This window comes from Crocuta crocuta, unplaced genomic scaffold (genome assembly GCF_008692635.1).
Source record: "Crocuta crocuta isolate KB4526 unplaced genomic scaffold, BGI_CrCroc_1.0 scaffold54, whole genome shotgun sequence".
In the NCBI taxonomy this organism is placed as follows: domain Eukaryota; kingdom Metazoa; phylum Chordata; class Mammalia; order Carnivora; family Hyaenidae; genus Crocuta; species Crocuta crocuta.
The window spans coordinates 3,452,356-3,476,720 of NW_027530356.1; the positions used below are offsets into that span (position 1 = coordinate 3,452,356).

The window sequence follows — 24,365 nt, forward strand, 5'->3', positions numbered from 1 at the left end:
CATCATATGATTCCTTTGACTGGAAAACTTTATGCATGGAGACAGAAATCAGAAAAGTAGATGCCTACAGGGGACGGACTTAGTTATAGGAGCCTGACGGGACTTTCTGGGGAAATGGAAGTATTTGCATCTTGATTGGGGTATTGGTTATATTGATGTATGTATTTGTCAGAGCCATAGAATCTCAAATTTAAGATTTGTGCAATTCACTGTATGCATCAATTTAAAAAAATTAATAGAAAGTGATGTTTTAACAGAAGTTCAAAAGATATCTGAGACCAGAACTTGACTTAGAAGATATTTGTAACCCTCCAAGTTTTAAAATTAATTTATTTTTACTATGTACTACATTCATATGGTTTAAAAAACAAAAGACATTAAAAACAACCCAGGAAAACAAAAAAAAGAAAAACTGTAAAAGTTCTCACTCCCATTCTTGGTTCCCATCCTCCAGTCTTCCTACTCTGTAGGTGACTATGTCTCTCCATTTCTTATGGATTCTTTTTCAAACTATGCAAAACACATGCGCAAAATGTTCACTGCCAGTGATGGAGTTTGAGAAAACCTGCTGTTAGATATTATATATCCTGTTGATAGTTGTGTAGCATTAGAACTATTATTAGAAATTATAGCATTAATTACTTGAAATGTTAACATTAGAATTGAAGGTTCTGTTGACGAAGTCTTTGCCCAAACTGAGGTTGTCATGACTCTTCAAAGCACAATTTCTGGAAGATTTTCACATGCTGTCATGCTTTCTTGTGTGGTCAGGTTAGAAATGCTCTTTTTGGCTAGAACTCTTGCTATTCCTAACTGCTGAAGCCATCGTTTCTCTTTAAAGGCACTGCAAGAAAACCAGACCAAAAAAAATTGTAAGGAAGTCCAATCTTGTCCCTATTTCATACTGAAATGATAGAAATCTCATGGTTCATTTTGTAGCTGTAGCTAGTTTATCTTCTCATACAAGATAGGTATAAAGTAGAAAGAGGAAGTATAAAGTAGAAAAGAGGAATCTTTCTGAAACTAGTTCCTTGTGAAGCAGTGGAAATTATATTTTCCCAAGGCAATACTAGAAATTTAGCGCCCACACCTAGAAACAGAAAACCACTCACTGTCATATAGAATTCTCTAGATTGAACCTTTTTCTATTTCCCCAGGCATCCTTATATAGATGATATATTCCCTGATGTGTCTCCCTTCTTCTCCTTTTCCTCCACAACAGAAACACATTATTTTTCATTGATAAGATATTAAATAGTCTTGGAGAGCCTGGGTGGGCTCAGTCAGTTAAGTGTCAGACTCTTGATTTTTGCTCAGGTCATGATCTCAGTATCAAGGGCTCAGCCCTGTAACAGGCTCTGTGCTGAGTGTGGAGTCTGTTTAAGATTCTCTCTCTCCCTCTGCCTCTCTCCTCTGCTTGTACACTCTCTCTAAAATAAAAAAAATGTTTTTAATTAAAACAATGATATTAAATATGCTTTAACTGAAATGCAATGAAATTTAATGTTTTATAGTAGCTATTCCCTGGCTATATACTAATAAAGATGTGGAGATTTGAATATCATTACTCCTACTTTGTAGGATATAAGTGTGATTTACTTTATTTTTAATTTGAATTTAATTTAATTTTTTTAATGTTTATTTGTTTTTGAGAGAAAGAGACAGAGACAGTCTGAGTGGGGGAGGAACAGAGAGAGAGGGAGACACAGAGTCCAAAGCAGGCTCCAAGCTCTGAGCTGTCAGCACAGAGCCCTATGCAGGGCTCAAACCCACAAACTGTGAGATCATGGCCTGAGCCAAAATTGGTTGCTTAACTGACTGAGCCACCCAGGCACCCCTACTTTATTTTTTTAAAGTTTACTTATTTATTTTGAGAAAGACATAGTGCAAGTGGGGGAGGGGCAATGAAAGAGAGAGTCAAAATCCCAAGCAGGCTCTGCACCATCTCTAACTTTGGAAACAAAACTCAATTCCTCCTTCGCTCTCTACTTCTACATCTAATTAGTGATAAAATTTTGCAGATTATTCCTCAGAAATATCTGTCATATTTGGCTTTTCTCCTTTTCCCTAACTACTTCTGCTCTAGTTCAGGTCTTTATCATTCTTTGCTTCTCTTATTGAAGCCTCCTAACTCTACTGTAGGCCTTCCACAGCTTCAGTAAGACTTCTTCCCAGTGCCTCTTCCATACATCTCCCCCAGGTACATCTTCAAAAATAAACACAAACTGATTATGTGATTTGCCTGATTTAAAAAAAAAAGAATTTCTGTGATCTTCCTACCTACTTCCTAATCAGAAGCAAACTCTCCACTTGGGCACACAGCATTCTTCTCAACATACATGCAGTCTACCTTGCTGGTCTCATCTTTGGCCACTTTCTCCCTGTCCCCTAAAATGCCTTTTGCAGACCTGCTGACTTCTTTAAAAACAAAAATTCTCTCTTACCCTTTCATGAAGCAGTGCCCTTGACTGTGTTGCCACCTGTACCTGGCTTCTTTTCTTTACCACCACTTTTTTTGTCTGGCAAAGTCCTTTAACTTAAAGGGCTTCATCCAACTATATCAGAAGCAGTCTTGCATAAAAGTACCTTAGTATTTCAAGTATCTGAACTCTGTCCAAGTTAGGCTGATGCATCATTAATGTTCTGGATTAACTCCTTGCTTACCTTTATATGTTTTCATTCTGCCTAGCACTTCACTGGGACATAATAAGCACTTAAGAATGTTTTTAAAGTGCATCGTTTGATTTCTAATGTGCATCTGTTAATAAAACTAATCAGCACTCCCTTTCTTATGTTTACAGCATGATTTTAAGATGCCTATATAATTTTTAATGTTTATTTATTTTGAGAGAGAGTGCGCTCTTGGCATGCACAGAGGAGGGGCAGAGAGAGAGGGAAAGAGAATCCCAAGCAGGCTCCTCACTGTCAATGAAGAGCGCCATGTGGGGCTTGAGCTCACCAACCATGAGATCATGACCTGAGCCGAAATCAAGGGTCTGATGCTCACCTGACTGAGCCACCCGGGCACCCCATTTTTTTCAACTAATCATTTTCTTGGGTTTTTGTCTAGAATTTTATGTTATCTCTTCTTATACATTCTAGTCAGAGATATCTCACAAATTACAAAGATTAAAGCTGTTAAGCAGTTTCATTGTGCTGTCATCAAATTTGCCAGTTTTAGAGCCCAAATTACTCTGACCACTAGGTGGCAACAGCTTAGCCAAAATAAAGTAGCGTTGAAATAAAGACCAATACAGAAAGGCAACTAAACTATCTAGCCTTGTTTTTTTTTCCCCTTTTCATTTTATTGAGTAAGGGGAAAAGCCACGCATAAATCTATAGTCATACTATAATATTAGCACACGAAAATACCACATAAGTAATGAATGGGACCTGAGATCTGATCAGAGTTGTGCTTTCAGTGAAATTTGATGACCAATATGTCAAATTTTATCTTATGAAATGAATATGCCTGGAAAGTCCACTCCTGATACACTTGTTTTTGTCTTTAAGTGTGACAATGGATTACTTTTTATGCTGAGCTCAAATATTAATGTCAACTCTATCACACTGTCCAATATAGATCTTTCCCAACCAATATATCTTGCCCAGTAAGTCAACTAAAGTCTTTGTGGTTCAGTTTGTCATTCACTTGTTCCTTCTTTCCTTCCACTTTCATTACCATCCAGTCTTCCATGACACTTTTGATGTGTCTCTCCCATACTTCAAGTTTCTCCCTTCTCCTTTTAATTATAATTAACAAATTCTTAGTAGTTTAAAGAAAGAATAGTCAAGGGACCTTGTTGTTATTATTTGTTTTCAGAGAGAAAGAACACGTGAGTGGGGAGAGTGGGGGATGGGACAGAGGGAGAGAGAGAGAGAGAGAGGGAAAGAGAGAGAAAGAGAATCTCAAGCAGGCTCCATGCTCAGGGCAGAGCCCAATGCAAAGCTCAATCCCTGGGATCATGACCTGAGCGAAAATTAAGAGTTGGACACTCAACCAATGGAGCCACCCAGGGGCCCCAGACCTTGTTATTTGATACAACTCTTTCTACTGTCTCTTTTCTTTCTGAAAGCTTGAGGAGTAAGATACTATACAGATTGGATATGCCATAAAATCAGTTCATTTTGTCCTAGACACAAGGCTAAAATGAGGTCCTCGAAGTTGGATACTGATGTATTTGCATAACCTATATTACATTATATAGCATGGTAGGGCTTCATGGACCATCTTTTGCTCTAGAGCAGACCTATTAAGGGTTTGCCATTATATATTTAAAGAGAAAACATTACCTGGCCACGGCTAAGCAGTAGATGGCATTTTCCCTTGGAGTCTTACCACTGTGCTCTGAGAAGCACGCAAAGGATGATTTGAGTAAAAAGTCAGCATGGGGTGTTGCATAGTAAAAAGATGGGTGTGAATATCCCACACTTGAAACTGGAGGGAGGGGGATTTGGGACAGATATGTATTTTTTATGAACTTTTCTTTTTTCTTCGCCTTGGCAGTAATTTTTTTCTCATCTTGTTGACGCCTTTGTAATTCAGAGAATGTATTTGCTTCTAGCAGTGGAGGTAATTTCAAGGTTTGTCGTCTTGTGTCCTGCTGTGAAATTCCCAAAGGAAATTTTCTTGGTTTCTTGCTTGCAGTTTCTTCCCTGAGAGGTGGTAGCTTGCCCACAGTGTTTTGTGAGTCCTTGTTCTGAGCCTTATGCCAGCTCTTGGAGGTCATTTGCGGTGTGGTGAAACCATCCACCATGACTGTGTCTCCAACTTTTGCCCCAGGGACCCTTGAGCTGCAAAGCTGGCTTTTATTAAGATTGTGACTCTGAGCTCTGAGGACCCATTGTTTTATTTTGATATAAATCCTCATGGGGACTGAAATTTTCGGAAAAGAAACTATAGAGCACATTTTACCCAATAAATATAATACACAGTCTTTATGCTTGTGTTTAAATGTGATGGTCAGGGGGATTTGTCCCGCTGCGTTTTTACATTCCAAGCACAGCACGCTGCAATTGACAAAGGCCTTCAGAATCAACAGTTGGCCCGCTTCTGCAGCTGCATGAATGGGGCATTTAGAGACATCTGCATGAAGGGCTTCATGGCACCACGCTCGATAGGGGTGAACACCAACAGCCTCATCAGGCCGCACACCCTGCTTCAGGGCCCATTCAGTAAGCTCGATGTACCCATAAAAGGCTGCGATGAACAGGGCTACCTTTTTCTGATACCTGAATGAATGGAACAAGTGAGAGTGGGTGTTTAGTAAGTCAGCAAACTGAATGTAGTTTCAAAAATATGCTAGTTCAAGGGGAACTATTTGTAAAAAAAAAAAATATGCTAGTTCAAATGTTTATTTCTTCCTAACTTTTACATAAAATGTTCTCAGGAAAGATGTATGGTAATATACAGCTTAAACTGCCCAGATCCTGCTTATGCGCATTATCCCACGTACGGTACAGGCAAATAATTCAAAGTGGTTTCCTTGAGGTAGTTTTCTTTCTTATGAAACTCAAAGGCTCAGGGAAAATAGCAAGCTTCATATTAGTTGGGAAAGTCCTGGAAGAAATCCAGCACATTTTAGAAATATGAATTTATATGTTTGTTTGTTTTGTTTTTTTTTTTTATTGGCCCTTATTTTCTGGCTTCTCAAAGTCTCTNCAGCCTCCTAACTGGTCTCCCCCCACCCCCCTTCATGTTCCCTGTGGGCTTTTCCTTACACAGTGTTCGGTGACCTTTTTATTCCCCAAACTGGAGATAGTTTATCCTCTGTTCCATACTTTCCAGTAGCTTCCAATTGCAATTGCAATCCTAACTCCTCACCTTGACCTACAAGGCTTCTTACAATATGGCCTCTGGTCCACTCTCCTGCCCCACTTCCACAACCCCCTTCCCTGTCACTGTCCTAGAGCTACACTGGCCTTCCTATTATCCCCCCAATACCCCATAAGGCATAAGGTGGAGGCTGCTCAGAGACATAAGAATTAGGGAGGCAAACCTAGACAGAGTCCCACTAAGTATTGTCCAGGATATACTAGGGTAGGGCTGTCAGACCCCATAATAGAGATGGAAGCAAGCTTGCCTGGTATCATCCAAAACCTTCTGCATCCAAAAACAACGGACCCTCTTGTCTCTGATTACATGATCACCACACCATATTTTGACGTGTATGCAGCTCCATGTATAATTTTCCTGTACAAGGAAGATGACCTACCCAGAACATGTGAGTTTCTAGAACGCACAGTTAGATTATAACTGTAGCAGTTAGATTATAACTAATTAGAGTTATGCATTAATACGGTAGCATTTTGGTTCACACATCCATTTTTTTCGAAATTCATTAGTGCAAATCAGCATCTCTGAATGTGATCAGTTTTCTTATGTTGGGGAGAAGAGCTCCTTTTGTGTGGACTAACTGGCTTTTGCTTTCTTCCTTAGCACTGATGTTGCAGGAGCTAGAGGTACTTTTGTTACCTAGACTAACTGATTCCCTTCTAAAGGTATCTTTTCACAGTCTGCTTTAAATTTTTTTTTTAATGTTTCATTTATTTCTGAGAGAGAGAGAGAGAGAGAGACAGCGTGAACAGGGGAGGGTCAGNATCTTCTAAATGTATCTTTTCACAGTCTGCTTTAAATTTTTTTTTAATGTTTCATTTATTTCTGAGAGAGAGAGAGAGAGAGACAGCGTGAACAGGGGAGGGTCAGAGAGAGAGGGAGTAACAGAATCTGAAACAGGCTCCAGAATCCGAAACGGGCACCAGGCTCTGAGCTAGCTGTCAGCACAGAGCCCAACGTGGGGTTTGAACCCACGAACCGTGATTGAACCCACGAACCGTGAGATCATGACCTGGGCCGAAGTTGGATGCTCAACCAACTGAGCCACCCAGGCGCCCCTTCACAGTCTGTTTTCTTAACCCCACCTCTGCTATCATAAGCTTTGTTCAGGCCACTGTTACTTCTTGACTATGTCCCTGTGCCTCTATTCCTCACACTGCAACCTGAGCAATGTTCTAAAATGCAGGGCTCATCATGGCTTTTTTCTACCTTCAATGTCTTCCCAGCACTGAAAAGATAAACCCCAAGTTCCTTTATGTTCCTACAGGTGCCTGCAAGAGCTGGTCTCTCCTTATCCTTCTAGCCTCAGTGACTAGCTCCCTCTCGCTTTATGATCTCCTGTGTGGAATTTGTTTCAGTTCTTTGATCCTTTTCTCTTGCCCCAGGACTTTGTTTGTGTGGTTCCATCTATTTTGGAATATCCTTTTTTTTCTCCCTTCCATTTGCCTAAGTATCAACCCTTCAGATCCCAGTTGCCTTTCTCAGGATACTGTACCTGATGCCCTAAGTGTAGTTAGTTGTCCATAGTATACATTCCCATATCATCTTGCACCATGTCCATTCCATGACCCTTCCACACTGAATGGTAATGGCAACAGCAACTAAAATGTATGTGCTGTTTACCATGTGCCAGCCAGCCTTCTAAATTCCGATGATTTACTGGGTCATGCAATCTCACAAACAGCTCTGTGAGACAGATGCAGTTATTATTCCCTATTTCTCAAAGAGGAAACCAGCACAGGATGACTATATAACTTGTCCAAGTTTACACATTAACACTTAGCCAGTAGGGCTGTGAACCTAGGCAGAAGGACACTGGAATTCGTGTCCATAATCATTTTGCAATTCTGCTTCTCCAGGAATTGGTGACTTGTTTCTTGGATGGCAGCTATGCTCACCATTATACCACCAACACACACTGTTACTTGTTTATTGTTTCCTTTACTGATCTGTAAGATTGCTGAAGGCAGGGATCATATCTAGTTTATTGCTATATTCCTAGGATCTTGCATGGTACATGCTCAATAGATAATTGCTGATTGGGTGGCAGAATAAAAGGAGCTTTTTAGCCTGATCATGTATATTCTCTGAGCTGAGATGTCTTTTTTTTTTTTCTTCTCTTTTTCCCCTCCTCCCCTGTGTGCCTCTGTCCATCCTCTTCCTGTGTGTGTGTGTGGTGTGTGTGTGTGTGTGTGTGTGTTTCAGCATGATGAGAACTACAGATAGTGTGGGCAGGGAAATTGTAGGCTGGTAACCCATCACCAGAGCTGATAAGGCCTGGAACGGAGTGAGCATGTGGGCCCAGCTAGGTTAGCTGGGCCATGTGCATGGGCATACATTGGGGATGGGGTCTAATGCCGGCACACAGCCACGCCCCCACTGCTCACCCTCCTTAGATTTTATTTAAAGATTAAGTCAAGTGGAATGAGCATCTGAGCATTAGAATTAAATTGTTGGGATTCCATATCCAGTTATGCCCTGGCTTGATGTGTGACTGATGATAAAAGAATATCTACCTCATAAAATTGTTGTAAGTATAAAATTAGGTAATACATGTAACACAGTGTCTTGTTACAAAGTACTCAATAAATATGCACTATTAAAAGTAACAATGCAACACAGCCATTTCTTTGGATTTAGAACATGAAAAAGAGGAAATATCACTATCCCTAAATAGAAATTAATTTAGAATGTTGAATATTATATAAAATCGCAGAAGCTGTTTTCTAATCTGTCACTCCTTAGAGCCCTCAGAGCTCTTGCGGGGTGTGTAGGCTTCTGTAAAGCATGATTTAATCACCAGGAGGGGGCCCTGTCCTAAAATACCACTGGATTAAAACCTAAAGAGTGATGCAACTTACACTTATGAGAAGCTGCTGACTGCAGAGGTACATTAAAATGACCACCTGCTTCTCTGAGCCTACCATCCACTGCCCCAGCCACATGTGTTCATGTATGGCAAAGTACACAGGTTTGTATTAAAAGCAGTTTGAAACATTCCTTGGGAGCTTAGGAAGAGGCAGCCAATGTTTTCAGCTAATCAACTAGCAATACGTGCTTTTTGGAATAATGGAATATGAAGGTGGGAAGGTACCTATTCTGATGGGCTTTCAAAGTGCTTTTAAAAGTCTGATTTCCAAACCAAACTGACATCACTTATTTAAATAGTGTTTCCTGAAGAAAGTCTACCTGAATGCAATCCATCACCAAGGGCTGTCAGCTTTGGTGACATCCCTGCTATCTTTTTCCAGCAAATATCTCAATAATAATTTCAGGTTGATACATGCTAAGTGGGACTGGCATGGTGCAGCAACCCAGCTGTAGGGTGAATTGCTGACTCAAGGTCCTATGCAAGTTCAGAAAAAATTTCTTAATTTAGCATTTGCTTTATCTCCGTACTTGAGTACAGGTCCTTCATCTGATAAATAGCGTTGGACTTTAAGTTTTTGTCCCAGAAGACAACCCATCAGAAATTCCTTCCATCCATCCCAGACGTCCAAACGAAGTGTTGTGCCTGTGAATCAAGAGAGGCAGTTGTTAATGGTCCCAGTCTATCACTGTGGTTCGGTGATAAATTCATAAAACTTCTGAGGATAGCTTTCCCCAAATAGAGGCACAAGCTAGATGCAAATCGAAAAGTAACCTTGGAACAAGTAGACAGGAATGCTATGTTTAGCTTAGGCCTGCAGTGACTTGGAAAAGCCATTTAACTTCTGTGCACATCCATTTTCTCAGCTCCACAGCAATTGCATGTAATGCTGAAATACTTTTTTGCACCTATCTTAAAACAGTCCTGTGGATGTTGATATATACATCACCAAGTGGGGGCGCCTGGGTGGCCCAGTTGGTTAAGCATCCGTCTTCAGCTCAGGTCATGATCTCATGGTTCATGAGTTCAAGCCCCACTTTGGGCTCTCTGCTAACAGCTCAGAGCCTGGAGCCTGCTTTGGGTTCTGTGTCCTTCTTCTCTCTCTGCCCGTGCCCTGCTTATACTCTTTTTCTCTCTCCCAAAAATAAACATTTAAAAAATTATACATCACCATGTAAACTAAAGCCAGTTGTGTTGGAAAAGGAAACTGAAGAAGCTGACAGGACAAATGGGCTTTCTGGGCCATTAGTTTACAAGCAGGCTGTGGATGGAGTTGAATGATCCTTTCATTTTATCCTTCACAAAATGGATATTCTGTATTATGAACATGAAAGTAATGTGTTCATTGCTACTGGAGAATTCTTTTTTTATTTTTTTTAATGTTTATTTATTTTTGAGAGACAGAGTGAGCATGAGCGGGGAGAGGCAGAGAGAGAGGGAGACACAGAATCTGAAGTAGGCTCCAGGCTCTGAGCTGTCAGCACAGAGCCCGATGCGGGGCTCGAACTCATGGACCGCGAGATTATGGCCTGAACTGAAGCTGGAAGCTTAACCAACTGAGCCACCCAGGCATCCTGAGAATTTTATATATATAGAGAGAGAGAAAGAGAGCAAGTGCAAGTAGGGATGAGGGGCAGAGGAAGAGAGAGAGAGAATCCCAAGCAAGTCCACATTCAGCATGCAGCCTGATTCCAAAACCCTGGGATCATGGTCTGAGCTGAAATCAAGTGTCACACACTCAACTGATTGGGCCAGCCAGTCACCCTGCTGCTGGAGAATTTATCACATGCTCCTCAAAAGTCTACCCTCTCTTGGTCTACCCTTCTTGGCACCACATTCCCTTTGTCCTTCAGGCTGGTGTTTTTCAGGAATCTTCTTTTCTCAGCCTTCTTTTCTTTCTCTATACATTCCCCCAGGATAAAACCCAGTCTCCTTCCTATCTGACCTGTCCTCACTCACTCTGTCCCAGCCACTCTGACCTTTCACGTGTCCTTCAGACACACCAAGTCCACTCCCATCTCAAGACCTAAAGACTTATCATTTCTTTTGCTTCCAAGGGTCTTCATCCAGATTTTCACAGGATAGTGTCCTTATTCAGTTTTCAATTCAAGCATCGTGTCCTCACAGAGAACCCTCTTGGTCACCCCTGCCTTTTCCCTCCCCTCCCCCCACTTCTTTAGTCTTTATCCTGTGACCTTATTTTAACTTTTTCATAGCTCCTATCATCAGTACTTAAAATCCTTTTTCTTGTTTGGATATTTTTTTTTTCACATCCTCACTAAAAAGAAAGACTTTTTAATTTTTAAGACTTACCACATAGCCTGGCACTTGAGAAGTGCTCACTGAGTATGTATTGGCTGACTACAGCAGTCTCAGTGATGCTCTTCGCTTCACCGACCACCCACATGGCATTCATTCCCAAGTCCAAATCTCCACGCCAGGCCTCTGCTCCAGCTGCAGAGTCCCGCTGCTGGTGACACTGGCATCTTTTAGAGAGTGTGCTAAAACCCACTGTTCTGAAAGACAACTCATCTTTCCTCAACCTCCTCTTCCTCCTGCATGTGGCTTAGTTTGTGGCACCACTGTGCCTTCCTTGTTACCTCCCTCAGCTAGACATTTAGGAGTTACTCTTTGTCCTTCCCTTTAAGAACCATTTCCTTGCCTCCGTCTCCCCAGCTCCACCCTATTTCAGGCCTAGATGATTTTTCACTGAAATCTTTCTGGAAGCTCCCACCAGCCCCCTCATCTCTTTATTCAGGTCTCTGCTCAAATGTCCTCTCCTCTTCTGTCTAACCCTCTGAAAGAGCGCCACCCCCACCCCTACCACATTACCACATAACTCCCGACTTGCACATCCTGTTTTCCTTTTACGTTAGTTCTTCTTTCTATTCGAAATTCACTCTTTTTCTGTTTGCTTAGTGAAGCTTGCCTTTCCCACTGAACTGCCAGCTTCCAGAGGCTAGGAATCTTGCTACCGTAGCTCACAGCTCTATGCTCAGTTTCCTCACTGGTGCCTTATGTGGATGATCAGTAAATATTTGTTGAATGAAATTCTCCCCTACTCCCCAAATCCATTTTGGCCACGTGCTGCCCTCCTAGCCCTTTGTAGCCCAGTAGGCTCTGCTGCACTTCTGTGTGCACAAGAGGCTGTTTCTGACCTTGGAGCTTCTCCTTTTGCTGTCTGAATTCTTGTGACTACTTAACCACACCCTCCTACCAACAGTGTATGATGCAACCCTGGAATCACCTCCTCCAGGAAGCCCTTCTTAATTATGTCATTATCTCACCGCTCCAAACAGATACAAAGATTGTTCAACTGGTTACCATAATGTATGTTGAAACTCTTTATTATTAAAAATACATTTCTGCTTTGGAATTCCCAGTTTATAGACCCTAACAGAGAACTCTCTGAGCCCAAGCATTATGTCTCATTCAGTCCCTGGGTTCTGTTCTAGTTATGCTTTTGGGTTGCAAGGAGGCCCTCACAAAAATGGGGTTTATTGTACTGAGTCATTGGCCAGATCTGCTGTGCATTAGGAACAAAGGTACTCAAGATGGGCCATTCCCCATCTCTTCCATGAGCTCCAGGATCTCTCTCTCTCAAGCCCTCTATATCTCTTTGTGTTTCCTCCCTTTCTCTGCTAACAGGCTTGTTAGCCTCTCTGCCTTGCCTTCTTACAGTTTGTCCTGCCATAACTGAGGTATGCAGGCAACATTGCTTTGCCATGACTGAACCTTACATTATGACACCGTGCGTTTTCTGTGCCCACACTGACAACCAGTTTTATCTCTCTATATTTCCCAATTTGAACACACAAGACTAGTCATAATTAATAGTAATAATATATTGAATATGAATAGCTAATATTCATTGAGTGCTTTATTATATGCTGCACTCTATTCTAAGTACTTTACATGAATAAGTGAATTTAAAATTTACAACAATCCTAAGTGTGAGTTGTATTATTCTCTCCATTTGACAGCTAAGGAAACTGAGGCACATGGGATTAAGTAACCTGCCCAGGTTTTACATACGCAGTAAGAAATGGAATCAGGAATTGTAGGTAGGCAATCTGGCTTCTGTGCCTACATTCCTGTCCTCTATGTTATCTTTGTCTCTAAACAAGAATTTAATTGACTCAGTTGTGATAGCTGATGTCATTGGATAATCTGTAGATTGGCTGACTACTTTTGAATCAATACGATGGCCTTGGCAGTAGGAACTTGGGATACATGCATGACTTGGCTTATCCATACATACCCTCAGGTCCAGACACATAGTAAGTTTATAATAAATACTTGCAGGTGTTTATTATCCTTGATGCAATAGATTTAGTTGCTCTAAAGCTTCTTGCTGTACTTAAACTTTCTTATTTTTAAGGGTTTGATTCCTATGGATAGCACTGGAAACAAGGGACTTTAAACACTGTTCCAAGTACATTTATTTCATCTCCTGACTTAAGTGATTTGCTATGTTTGTAGTTTACTATAAAAATTGCCCATGGGGTGCCTGGGTGGCTCAGTTGGTAGGACATCCAACTCTTGATTTTGGCTTCGGTCATGATTCCAGGATCATGGGATCGTGCCCCGCATCAGGCTCTGTGCTGAGTGTGGAGCCTGCTTGAGACTCTCTCTCCCTTTGCCCCTCTCCTCAGCTTGTGCTCTCCCTCTCTCTTAAAAAAAAATATTACCCACAGATAAGCATTGGAAAGCCTGCTTGGCACTGTACCCCAGTCTCCTTGATCCTCCACAGCTGAGGCCACACAGCTTCCATTTGAAGAGTCAGCCAAGCTCTAGGCCCAGAGAATAATCTTAATTCCAGTAAAAGAGAATATGTTAAGCCTGTAGTTCAGGTGGGAAGTTGACATTCCTGTTTATCCTGCTCAGATATTGTCCCAGTTCTAGTAACTTGCCTTATTCCTCCTGACCAAGCCCCCACCTTGTGCCCCAGAACATGAGTGCCAGTATCCTACTCTACTTTTGGGTTTTAGAACTGAGATTCATCTGTTCTCTGAGCCTGGAGCTGAAGTTCCTACTCTGAACCCCATCTCTGAGGTTAGATTTCTGTTATATGTTGTCAGAGGCTCTGATGTCAACAACTGGCATGTCTGGTTTGTCACCTCTTATGTCATTTATTTATTCATTCATTCACTACCTTGATGCTCTGCTATGGTTCACCCACCAGAACCCTGCTGGGTCACTTTAAGGTCAACCTCTGCCTTCCTGAATCAGTTGCAGACTGATCTGTCTACCTATCCCAGGGATCCCACCAGGGGGACTTATGTGAGACCAACTTCCCTCTTCCCGGCTCATCTGTCCTTTCCTAAGTGGTTGCCTAGCCTTAAGATCTCAGCTCTTCCTTGTTCAACCTGTCCACCATTGACAAACCCTGATTCTGAAAACTACAAAGAAGGCTATATGCTGTAAACCCTCATCAGCAGGTAGGGCACCTCCATCAAGCCCTGCATTTTATTCTGCTTTAATTCCCTATCTGGGAACAATTGTTACAGGTGTTATAGCTATTAATTTTAGTTCCTTGCGATGAAGCAGTCCTCATTTCTAAAGGAACAAAGGTAACAAAAACAAAGGTTTTTCTCTTAATGCTCGACTTTTGAATATCCAGAGAACTTCTAAGCAAGTTAACCAGCACCAATTATTGGATAATCCTTCCATCTCAGTTGGTTGTAATGCTTCTTTTGTCACATATTAGATTTCTTCATAAGTTTAAGAATTCTGTTGGAAAAATAGAAATTTACTTGAAATATGCTATGTTGTAAATGAAAGGCAAACTAATGAGACTTAAGTTTCAAGGCCTCTCATACATGAGTTTTCTAATCCTCTATTCTTAATTTTGAATTTTTTTCAAAGAAGACTCCCCCTCCCCCCCAAATTGTATATATTTATAAAACCTGGATCTACTCACTCTCTACTTGCAAACCCATCCCTGTGCCCAGCCATTCATGAAAGCAGGTATGAGCAACAGTGCCTGCTCTAGGGAATTGTCTCTGACTCCTCCCCATATAGTCCCTGTATCCCAAGTTTCTGGATTCCTCGTGCATACTTTGAGGTCAATATCTGCCTATCTGATTTGAGATGTTTCCTCCTGAATATGGAAGTCATTTCTCTATCGTGGGCTTCCCCAAGCGGAAAACAAAACAAAACATTGATCAGAACTTAAAGAGCATGAATAAAAGTAGGTATCAATAAAAGCATTCTGAGTTGGCAGTGTAAATTGTCGAAAAGAACCGAATCCGAAGTGTGTGATTATAATTTATTAGCAGTATGACCTTGAGCTGGTCACTTAACTTCTTTGAGCCTCAGTTTTCTCATTTATAAAAGTAATTAAAATAGCATGGTAAGTCTGCAAGGGGCCTAAGGGCCGGTAGGCGGGCCTTTGAACCAGCTGAGATTTCGGGGTCTGATTTGATAGGACTTGCTCCTGGAATAGTCTCTGAGATATGACGTGCTCAGTCTGGCCACGAATACATGCCACAAGGCATTTATAGTGAAAAGTACCAGTGGCATCACTCTGTAAAGAAAAGGCATTCCTTCATTCACTTATTTGTGAGGCACACTTGTTCCAGAAAGGATTAATGTCAGTTTAGAAGCATATAGAAACTATAGACAGAGTGACTAGCAGACAAGTACATAGATAAGCAAGAGGAAGGCAAAAGCCAGGATAGAGGTTTAAGAACTAGCAGTGAGGCTTGGGGCGCCAGGGTGGCTTAGTCAGCTAAGCCTCTGACTTCGGCTCAGGTCATGATCTTGAGGTTCATGAGTTCAAGCCCCACATTGGGCTCCGTGCAGACAGCTTGGAGTCTGGAGCCTGCTTCAGATTCTGTCTCCCTCTCTCTGCCTCTCTCCTGCTCACACTCTGTCTCTCTTTCTCTGTCTGTCTGTCTCTCTCTCAATAACAAATAAATATTTTTAAAAATTTTAAAAAAGAACTAGAGGGGCACCTGGGTGGTTCAGTTGGTTGAGCATCCGACTTCGGCTCAGGTCATGATCTCACAGTTCGTGGGTTCGAGCTCCACATCGGGCTCTGTGCTGACAGCTAGCTCAGAGCCTGGAGCCTGCTTCAGATTCTGTGTCTCCCTCTCTCTCTGACCCTCCCCTGCTCACATGTCTCTCTCTCTCTCTCTCTCTCTCAGAAAGAAAGAAAACATTAAAAAAAATTTTTTTAACTGCTTTAAAAAAAGAACTAGAAATGAGGCTAAAATGAACATATAAATGTCCCATAAAAATGGATACAAGAAAAAGTGGGTGTGGGTGTGTGTTGTACCTATATGATGTGTCAATACGCCTCAAGTAACAAAATCACAAATATTAGAGGATGTTTAGCTTTGGCAAATTCTTAACAGGTGAATCATTAAATATTCTACCACCAAAAATGTCCTTTATCTCCTAATTACTTATCTTTTTTTTAATCCCTGTAATCTTTCTGTCTCCATCCACTTTATTAAAACTGCTCTGAGCTTACTAATAACCTTTAAGCCAAGTCAACAGGTTTTTCTCAGACATTGTCTCTGGCCTTTTACCAGCATCCTGAAAACAGTTTCTTCCTTGTCATCTGTGACAATGCAAAGTCCCAATTCTCCTCCCACTTCTGACAACTTTCCATGTCTCATTTTCTGACTCGTCTTCTGTCTATTTGCCCTGACCTCAGCATGTCCTGATCACTGGCCCTTGGCCCTTGACACGTTCCTCTCTGTACTTACTCTCTAAAGAAAGCACCTGTCCCAGGACTTGGCCCCTGACTCCAAGGGCAGGACACCTATAGCAGTACCTGCTAACCCAACCCATCATTAAGCCCTCACCCCGTATTTGTCCTGGAGGAGAATTAGAAGATGTTACATGTACTTAACAGCTTTGCTACTAACTACCAGAGTAACTTTTAGGGAAAAAAAACATACTCTCTGAGGTTCTTTATATCTAAAGTCCAGGACCCAAAGCATAAGCTCCTTTTCCCAACTTTTACCACCACAGTGCTAGTGTCAGAGCCTTGGTACTTCCCTCCTAAATGTGATTCAGCCTGACATCCTGTCTCTACTTCCTGGGTTTCTTAGATTCATCTCTTCTGTTTCTAGTGGAATTGGTTAATACTGGGATTCCCAGAAGTGCCTGTTGGCATATCATCTTGCTTCTCTCCTCATTCCTTTCTATATTTCATGCTGCTTGCTACCAGATAAACTTGTACTAAAATGTTTCTGTTCCAGAATGTACATGGCTCTAGTTGCCAGTGTATTATGCCTGGGCTCTGTTGCCTCACCCCTAAGACCCTTCTCAATCTGACCCCAGTTGGGTTTCCTCTTGGTCTCAGCGAGGCTCCTCCACTCTTTGGAACAGTCTCCTGATATTTGTCTTCCCTGCCTTAAGCCCATGTTCATGACCCATGGCTTGTGTTTTTCTCCTGGCTCAGAAGCCTGGAATGTCTTCCCTTCTTCCTTTCAGATGATTATCTTTGTGTGCTCATACCCAACATTCTCCAGAATGCCTTCCCTTGAGCCCTTCAGCCTACACTGAGCTGACTTACTGGATTATAACTAAGTATATGTGCATGCTTTATTTTTACCACTTTATTATAAATGCTTGGCATGCAGAAGTACTTTTGTATATTTCTGTATGAGCTAGTAAGTATATCCAGACTAATTGAGCTACTGAAGTCCTTGATTTTCTTTTCTTTTTTTTTAAGTTTATTTCTTTATTTTGAGAGAGAGAGAGAGAGAGAGAACACAAGTGGGTTAGGGACAGATAGAGAGGGAGAGAGACTTCCAAGCAGTTTCCACGCTATCAGCACAGAGCCCGAGGCAGGGCTTGAACTCACAAATGGTGAAATCATGACCTGACCTGAGATCAAGAGTTGGATGCTTAGCCAACTGAGCCACCCAGGCACCCCTGAAGTCCTTGATTTTCAATATGAGCTTGGCTGTTTCTCAGAAACCTTCTGATTTTCCACTGCCTTTGGAAAGGGGTCAGTGTTCAACTCTTGACAGCATCTGGGATAACTCATTGACCATTGACTAGGAAGGGGAGGGAGAACCTGGAAGACAGGCTGATCATAACTCCTTTACCCTCTAGTTAAAAAAGATGGGCTGGCTACTTGAGGAATGCTAGGGATGCTTTACACAAAGATATGAAGCAGACCAATGACTTTTCTTCCCTTAGCTTTGAGGCTCTTCTTTCCTTGCCACTCCTCCTATGCCCTGTGTTCTAATGGTGGTCATAGAACATAGAATCCTGGTCATACTCGAGCCCCTAACCTGACACTTGAAACCCATCATTCTTTAGAGGGTCATTTTAGGAGGACTGGCTATTATCTTTGACACAACCTGAGCAAATCATATAACCATTTGGAATATTTTTGCTTTCTTTAAATCTGTAAAAATTGGAGGTCATACCAAGCCATTTCTAAATTCTCTTCTAGCTGTAAACTGTCATATCATAATCTGAACACCATGGGCCTGAAGAGCAGTCACCCTAATTTTCTCATATATCCTTCTATGTTTCATTAAATAACTAGATCATAAATTGCTTGGGGACAAATGCCTCTTATGTGTCCTTACATAAGCCTCCACCATCTTCTGGGCAGGGCTGATCCCTTACGAAGCATGCAGACCAGTATGTGCATAACTCTGAAGTACGCTGAGGACAAATCCCAGAACATCACTTCCTTTGATCAAAAACAGGATGATAAATTATGTCAAATGTTTTGAGAGCCTCAATTAAAAGTAACATGAAAGAATAAGTAAATACAATAGTCAAGAGAAGTAACAGTAAATGCAAATTTAACAGTTACAAAAAGCAAAGCCGCTTAATTCAATGATGTTTACAAAGCCCTACTATAAATTGGGAGAAGTCAAATTCCATTCCAACAAATGTGACAACACAATATTACCTAAAGTTCTGCTAATTATCACAAAGATTCAATCACCTCAAGCAAGAATCTCTATAAGGTTTGAACCATTTTCCAATAGAGTTAAAACAATCTGATGGTTTTTCATTTTGTCTTAATGGTGTATGGCTACAGCAGTCACACCTGGAAGTGCAATATTTAAATAAAGGTTGTAATCTGTCCATCAGGGCTGAATGACAGCTCACTAATCTGTACATCAGGGACGAATGCCTGCACAGTATTTGCTTCACACTGTTGAAAAGATTAATATAACCAACAACATCTCAAAATGAGATTGCAAGGCTCACATGCTACCACTTGTGTCAAAAAGATAAAAAAGAATGTGTACTTGAACTTCCTTCTATATATTTTTGAAGTATATTTTGAAAGAGAAACATACAAATTGGTCTGAGTTTAGCTCTTCTAGCCTGAGGATATTAACAAGTTATCCTACTTTGAATAAAGAGAACAAGACTTGGCAAGGCTCTGAGAACTTTCTTCTTTCTTAGTCTACAGACCCAGGCACCAGAGAGGTGTATTGATAATTTATACGCCCACTGAGGTTACAGAAGTTTTAGTTTGGAAGCAATTCCTCCATTTGTTGCAAATCTGGTATCAAAGAACCCTAATGCTGAGCAGTATCTGGTATCAAATATAGTGGGCAGTACCGATGTCTGTTTGGTAGTCCCTGAGGGTGTTGCAGTCATACATCTCCATTCCATTTGGGGTCCGGAGACAGAAGACACTCACGGGAAAGCCACATCTCAGAGCTACCAGTGTTCTCAGATCAGACACTTTTTTACCAAGAAGGGAAATGTTCTCCATCATTGGCATTGTCTCTTGGGTCACAGCATTGAACACATAGAGAGTTGGCTTATCTTCTTCCTAAGGGGAAAGAAAAGGAGGAAACTGAAGAATATACACTGTCTAGGGGTTGAATCAAGGGAAAAACATTTTGGAAGGTGGCTCTGAGTGCTTGTAACTTCCATGACATGGGTGCTAAGGATAGGAGCAAAGGCCAGTTATGTTCCCTGGCTTCTGGTCTAACTCTTATTCTCCTGTCCCTAGGATATTAAGGAGTCCTCCTGCTTTGAGTAGAATAAAGGAGACTTGGCAGGGCTTTGAGACACTTTTTTTTAGTCTACAAACCCAGATACACAAGAGGCATGTTGATAATTTGCATCCAAGCTGGACTTATGGAGGTGTTAGTTGAGAAACAACTCCACCGTTATGTTATGCATTGACTTGGAAATACTGTGGATTCTTGAGGGCATCTGAGTGGCCCAGTTGGTCAAGCGTCTGACTCTTGATTTTGGCTCAGGTGATGATCTCACGGTTATGGGATCAAGCCCTGTGTTGGGTCTGCACTGACAGCGCAGAGCCTGCTTGAGATTCTCTCTCCCTCTCTGTCTGCCCCTCACTCACTCATGCTCTCTCTCTCTCTCTCTCTCTCTCACTTTCTCTCTCTCCCTCTCTCTCTTTTCTCTCAAAATAAATCAACATTTAAAAAGGAAATACTATAGATTCTAAACCTTCAGTCAGTTTTAAAAATCCTTTCTACGAGGTTATCTCTAAGGAGTGGAACCAAGTTCAAGATTGGGGGGATATTTTGCTTATCATTTTATGCTTTTCATTGTCTGTATGGTTTGACTTAAAAAAACCCACATGTATTTATTTTTACTATTTAAAAAGGGAAGTTCTAAATGTGAGTGAAAATTTTCCTTTTTATGTATCTTTTGCAATCTGTCACTGATGGAGCTGAAGTAGAGTTAAGGTGGAAAGTTTGGGGAAAATATTCATTTTCCTGTTAACAACAGGTGAATCAAACCAAACCCAAACTAAAACACAGGAAACAGGGAAAATGTGAAGGGGGTGGAGAGAAGACTATTAACATTTTCACTCTTCTAACAACAAAACTGAAATTGAATTTACTTCCTCTTTATCGTATTCAGGACAATCATTTTTTTCCCCGAAGCCTTCTTGTTGGCTTGGCAGATATGAATGCACAGTGCTGCCGCTGTAACATGGGACTCTCAGAGAGGGGCGTTAAGCAAAACTGAGAAGTGGGCAGCAGGCCTCCAGGTTTCTCAAGGGGGGTCCAGCCAGACATTGCCCTCTTCTTCAGACTCTGTTCTCCTCCCCCTTTCTCCTATCAAAATTTGTTTCCAAATTCCCCAAAAGCCCTTCCCTGATTCAGGCTTATAATACATTAAATTTATTCCCCTCCTCCCAAGTCACACATTGGCGTAATATAATCAACATGCAGGTCTCTTTGAAAGAGCCTTTAAGGAGTAGTGAATGTGATTGATGAATATTTAGGCTTCAGAGCTTTGATCTGGGGCCATTTCAGCGACTCAATCAGCAGAACCAGGTTCTGCCCCTCTGCTTCCTGAGTCTAAAGTGCTTAGAACAGTTTTTCTCAACAGCTTCTCATAAATCTACTCAATAAAAATTGAGAGGACACAGGATTCACCCTTTTCCTTTCACCACGTTTATGCTTTCCTATGGCTGAATTAAAGCCCAACCTAATCCATGTGATATTTATAGGTAGGAAGAAATTCTATGAAAACTGAATAAAAAGATGGGAGGGGGAGAGAAAAATTACATTTCAGGTAATAGCTGTTCCTTATTTCTTTTATGATTACTCTGATTTCTTGTTAGCCCTTGGTACCAATGCTAATTTATATTTAAAATTAAATATGCAATGTGCAATTCACTCTTAGGAGCTAACTAGCAATGACATAATGTTACAGAATTAAGTTAAAAAGAAGCTTCTTATAATATGAATAAGCGAGCATCTATAACCTAGGTATACATAAAGCTCTGAAACAAGTAATAAGCGAGAATTGCAAAATATATGGCAATGTTTAGATGAAAATCAAAAGTGTAAATAAGAAAATATTATTAATTATCAATGAAGCCAGGTTATTAAGTTGCAAGAAAGTTAACACCTACAGAATTTGTTAATTAATTAATTTATTTTTTGAGTTCTTTTTTTTCCACCCAGATATTTCCCAAGCCCATTTAATTCATAATGTATCTGAACATAGTTCTCTTTGTACTATTTTAACTCTATTTATCCATATTTTATAAACCTTATTTTTGTGAGAAAACTCATTTTAAGTTCTAATGAGGCACACCAATTGGAGATATTTCTTCATTTTGGTTATTTGGAGAGGGTGCAGGTAGGTGCCGATTAATAGCAACTTGCCAACCCATCTTATCTACATAAGAAAAGGCATCTCTCTATCTCTATGATGGCCCTCCTCAAATATTCTAAATAAGGAAGCACTGGTAGTTGTACGCAAGGCAGTCAGGTGTTATTAAGTAAACAATACTATCGCAAATCATTGTTGAACATATATAAAATTAGATTTTCCCCTTGAATAAACCAAGACACCATGGTTGGTAGGAGGTACAGACAAAATGTCTTACTTTTCAATAAAAACAAATATGTAGATCTACCTCATGGTAATAATTTCATTTTTGTCTTAAGAAACCAAGTGCAAACTCACTGTAATACATACATGTGCATTAACAATAAAATAGGAAAAGTTAGAAACAGATGGAAAGAAAACAAAAGTTAATGCAAGCTTTGAATACTGCTATACATTTCCTACAAGTTCTGCTTTTTTATATTTTGCTGTTCTGGAGTCACAGCACTAAAAAAGCAGAAACTTGCCCCAATTATTCCTGAATAGATGAAAAGAGGAAATACTGTTTGCTTTTGTTGACCTGAAGGAATTCAGGTTGAGATGTCTTCATAAACATCTTAACCTCATAAACTTCTTTTGTATGAAAATCATCCTGGAGAGGTTACACTTGGATTCTAGGAACCTGAATTCAAATATCTTTCTTCACCAAATTCTTTACATGGCTTGTCTTTAAAAAGACATACATTTTTTAGAAACATGTTTTATTTGTAAATTATACTTTTTTTAAGTTAAAAAAGTCATCTCTAGGGGTGTCTGGGTGGCTCAGTTGGTTAAGTGTCCAACTTCGGCTCAGGTCATGATCTTGTGGTTCGTGGGTTCGAGCCCTGTGTTGGGCTCTGTGCTGACAGCTCAGAGTCTGGAGCCTGCTTCAGAGTCTGTATTTCCCTCTCTCTCTGACCCTCCCCTGATCATGCTGTCTCTCTCTCTCTCTCTCTTTCAGAAATAAAATGTTAAAAAAATTTACATGATCTCTATACCCCACATGGGGCTCGAACTCATGACCCCAAGATCAAAAGTCACTTGTTTCTCCAACTGAGCCAGCCAGCCACCTCTCATTTGTAAATTCTACATTTTTAAGAAGCATATTTATACATTTTTGTGTGTATCAAGTATATTTAAAATCTAAAGTCACATATTATGTGTCTCCTGGATTTTGGTGTTTATATGTTAAAAGTGCCTTTCAAAAGCTAAAAGTATAGTAATTTGAATCAACTTTAGAACTTCTAAGTATTTTAAGCTTCTCCAACTTGTCTAATAGACATCTACTCAATACTACCACAATTAATCTAATCTCTCACCATAAAATAACATTCCAAGGATGCCAGGAAGGATTAACTAAGCTTTAATTCCAGCCTTTGGTTGGTAGAAGTATGGTGAGAGAAGGAGGCAGGGAACCCAGAAGGAATGTCAGGGAGGCTGAGCCCACTCCACATGTTAGAAGGTGTGACCTGTCAAAGACTTGCTTGTTCGCCCCTTTGCAGGTGGGTCCTGGACATGTGACCAGAGTGCTCCTGGTCAGGGCTCCCCGTCCAGCCCTTCTTTGAATTAGGAGCCTGTAAGGCAGAGAAGAAACAGACACAGGGAATCCTCCCTGGCAGTGGAGGATCTGAGGCATTGCTAATGTGTCCGGGACCTGCTTCAAGGGCTCGGAGGTGGCTGTCGTGGTAGAGCCTTCCTGGACTAGTTCTAGGGCATGATTAAGACATTGTTTTTGGCTCTGTGATCTCTGAACCTGATTCTTCAGTCTTCCTGTCAAGACTTTTTCTGCTTTCAATATGTTTATTTTCTGCTTAAATTGTCCAGGGTTTGTTTTTGGTGCTTGCAGCTAAGAACCCTGATGCTAGATAAGAAAATAAATATAGGGCAAGGATGCAGGAGCACCTTGCCTTGAGGGGAGAGAGGAGAGAAAGGTGCCACAGTAAAGAAGGGAATCCAAACCCTGAAATGCATCTCAATACCTTGCTATGACGTTTCTGATAATAATCATATATCTTCTTGTTAAGTTTCACACTCTACCTCTCAAGACCTTTGTCAACATATTTATTCAACATATTTACAGAGGGCCTCCTATAAGCCAGGTGCTCTTCTAAGCACTGAATGCCAACAGGGAACAAAACTTGAGCAGTAGTTTCCACAACAACGCCGGTTAGAGCGAAGGGAGCAAACGTGATAACATTTCTGCATGTCCAACCACCTAGGCCGTTCCACTGCCTCATGCATGTTTACCAGAACAGGAGCAATGAATGGGCAGGACTGACTCCTGTGTTAATAAAACTTGGATATATGTGCTATAAAATATACGTCTGTGGCTTCTATAAGAGTTTTTTTTCCCAAAGAAGGAAAAATTAATGCAATGTTCTTCCTCCACTATTCTCATATCACCCCCTCCTATTCACTCTTCCAAATGGTTCTATGTTACCATTAAAGGAAAAGGCATAATACGAAAGGAAACTGGAAAATGTATTGACTATTTAAAAAATGTATTTAAGAAGAGATTACCTCTTAATTTATCTAAAGTCTTTCCCTCTTTTCACACAAGCAAGTCTTGTAATT

The 24,365-nt window shown here is 40.8% G+C and overlaps 1 protein-coding gene and 1 long non-coding RNA gene across 4 annotated transcripts in view; one reads left to right on the forward strand and one right to left on the reverse strand.

Moving 5' to 3' along the window:
- LOC144233066 (uncharacterized) overlaps positions 1 to 24,365 on the forward strand; it is a 54,277-nt gene that overhangs the window by 6,076 nt on the left and 23,836 nt on the right. The window lies entirely within an intron of this gene.
- ANKUB1 (ankyrin repeat and ubiquitin domain containing 1) overlaps positions 697 to 24,365 on the reverse strand; it is a 28,413-nt gene continuing 4,744 nt past the window's right edge. The window contains exons 3-6 of the mRNA XM_077765859.1: positions 19,266 to 19,482; positions 9,236 to 9,350; positions 4,294 to 5,232; positions 697 to 844 (exon numbers count right to left, since the gene is read on the reverse strand). Of these exons, the coding sequence (XP_077621985.1) occupies positions 715 to 844; positions 4,294 to 5,232; positions 9,236 to 9,350; positions 19,266 to 19,482 (1,401 nt within the window). The 3' untranslated portion in view covers positions 697 to 714. The remainder of the gene's footprint in view (positions 845 to 4,293; positions 5,233 to 9,235; positions 9,351 to 19,265; positions 19,483 to 24,365) is intronic.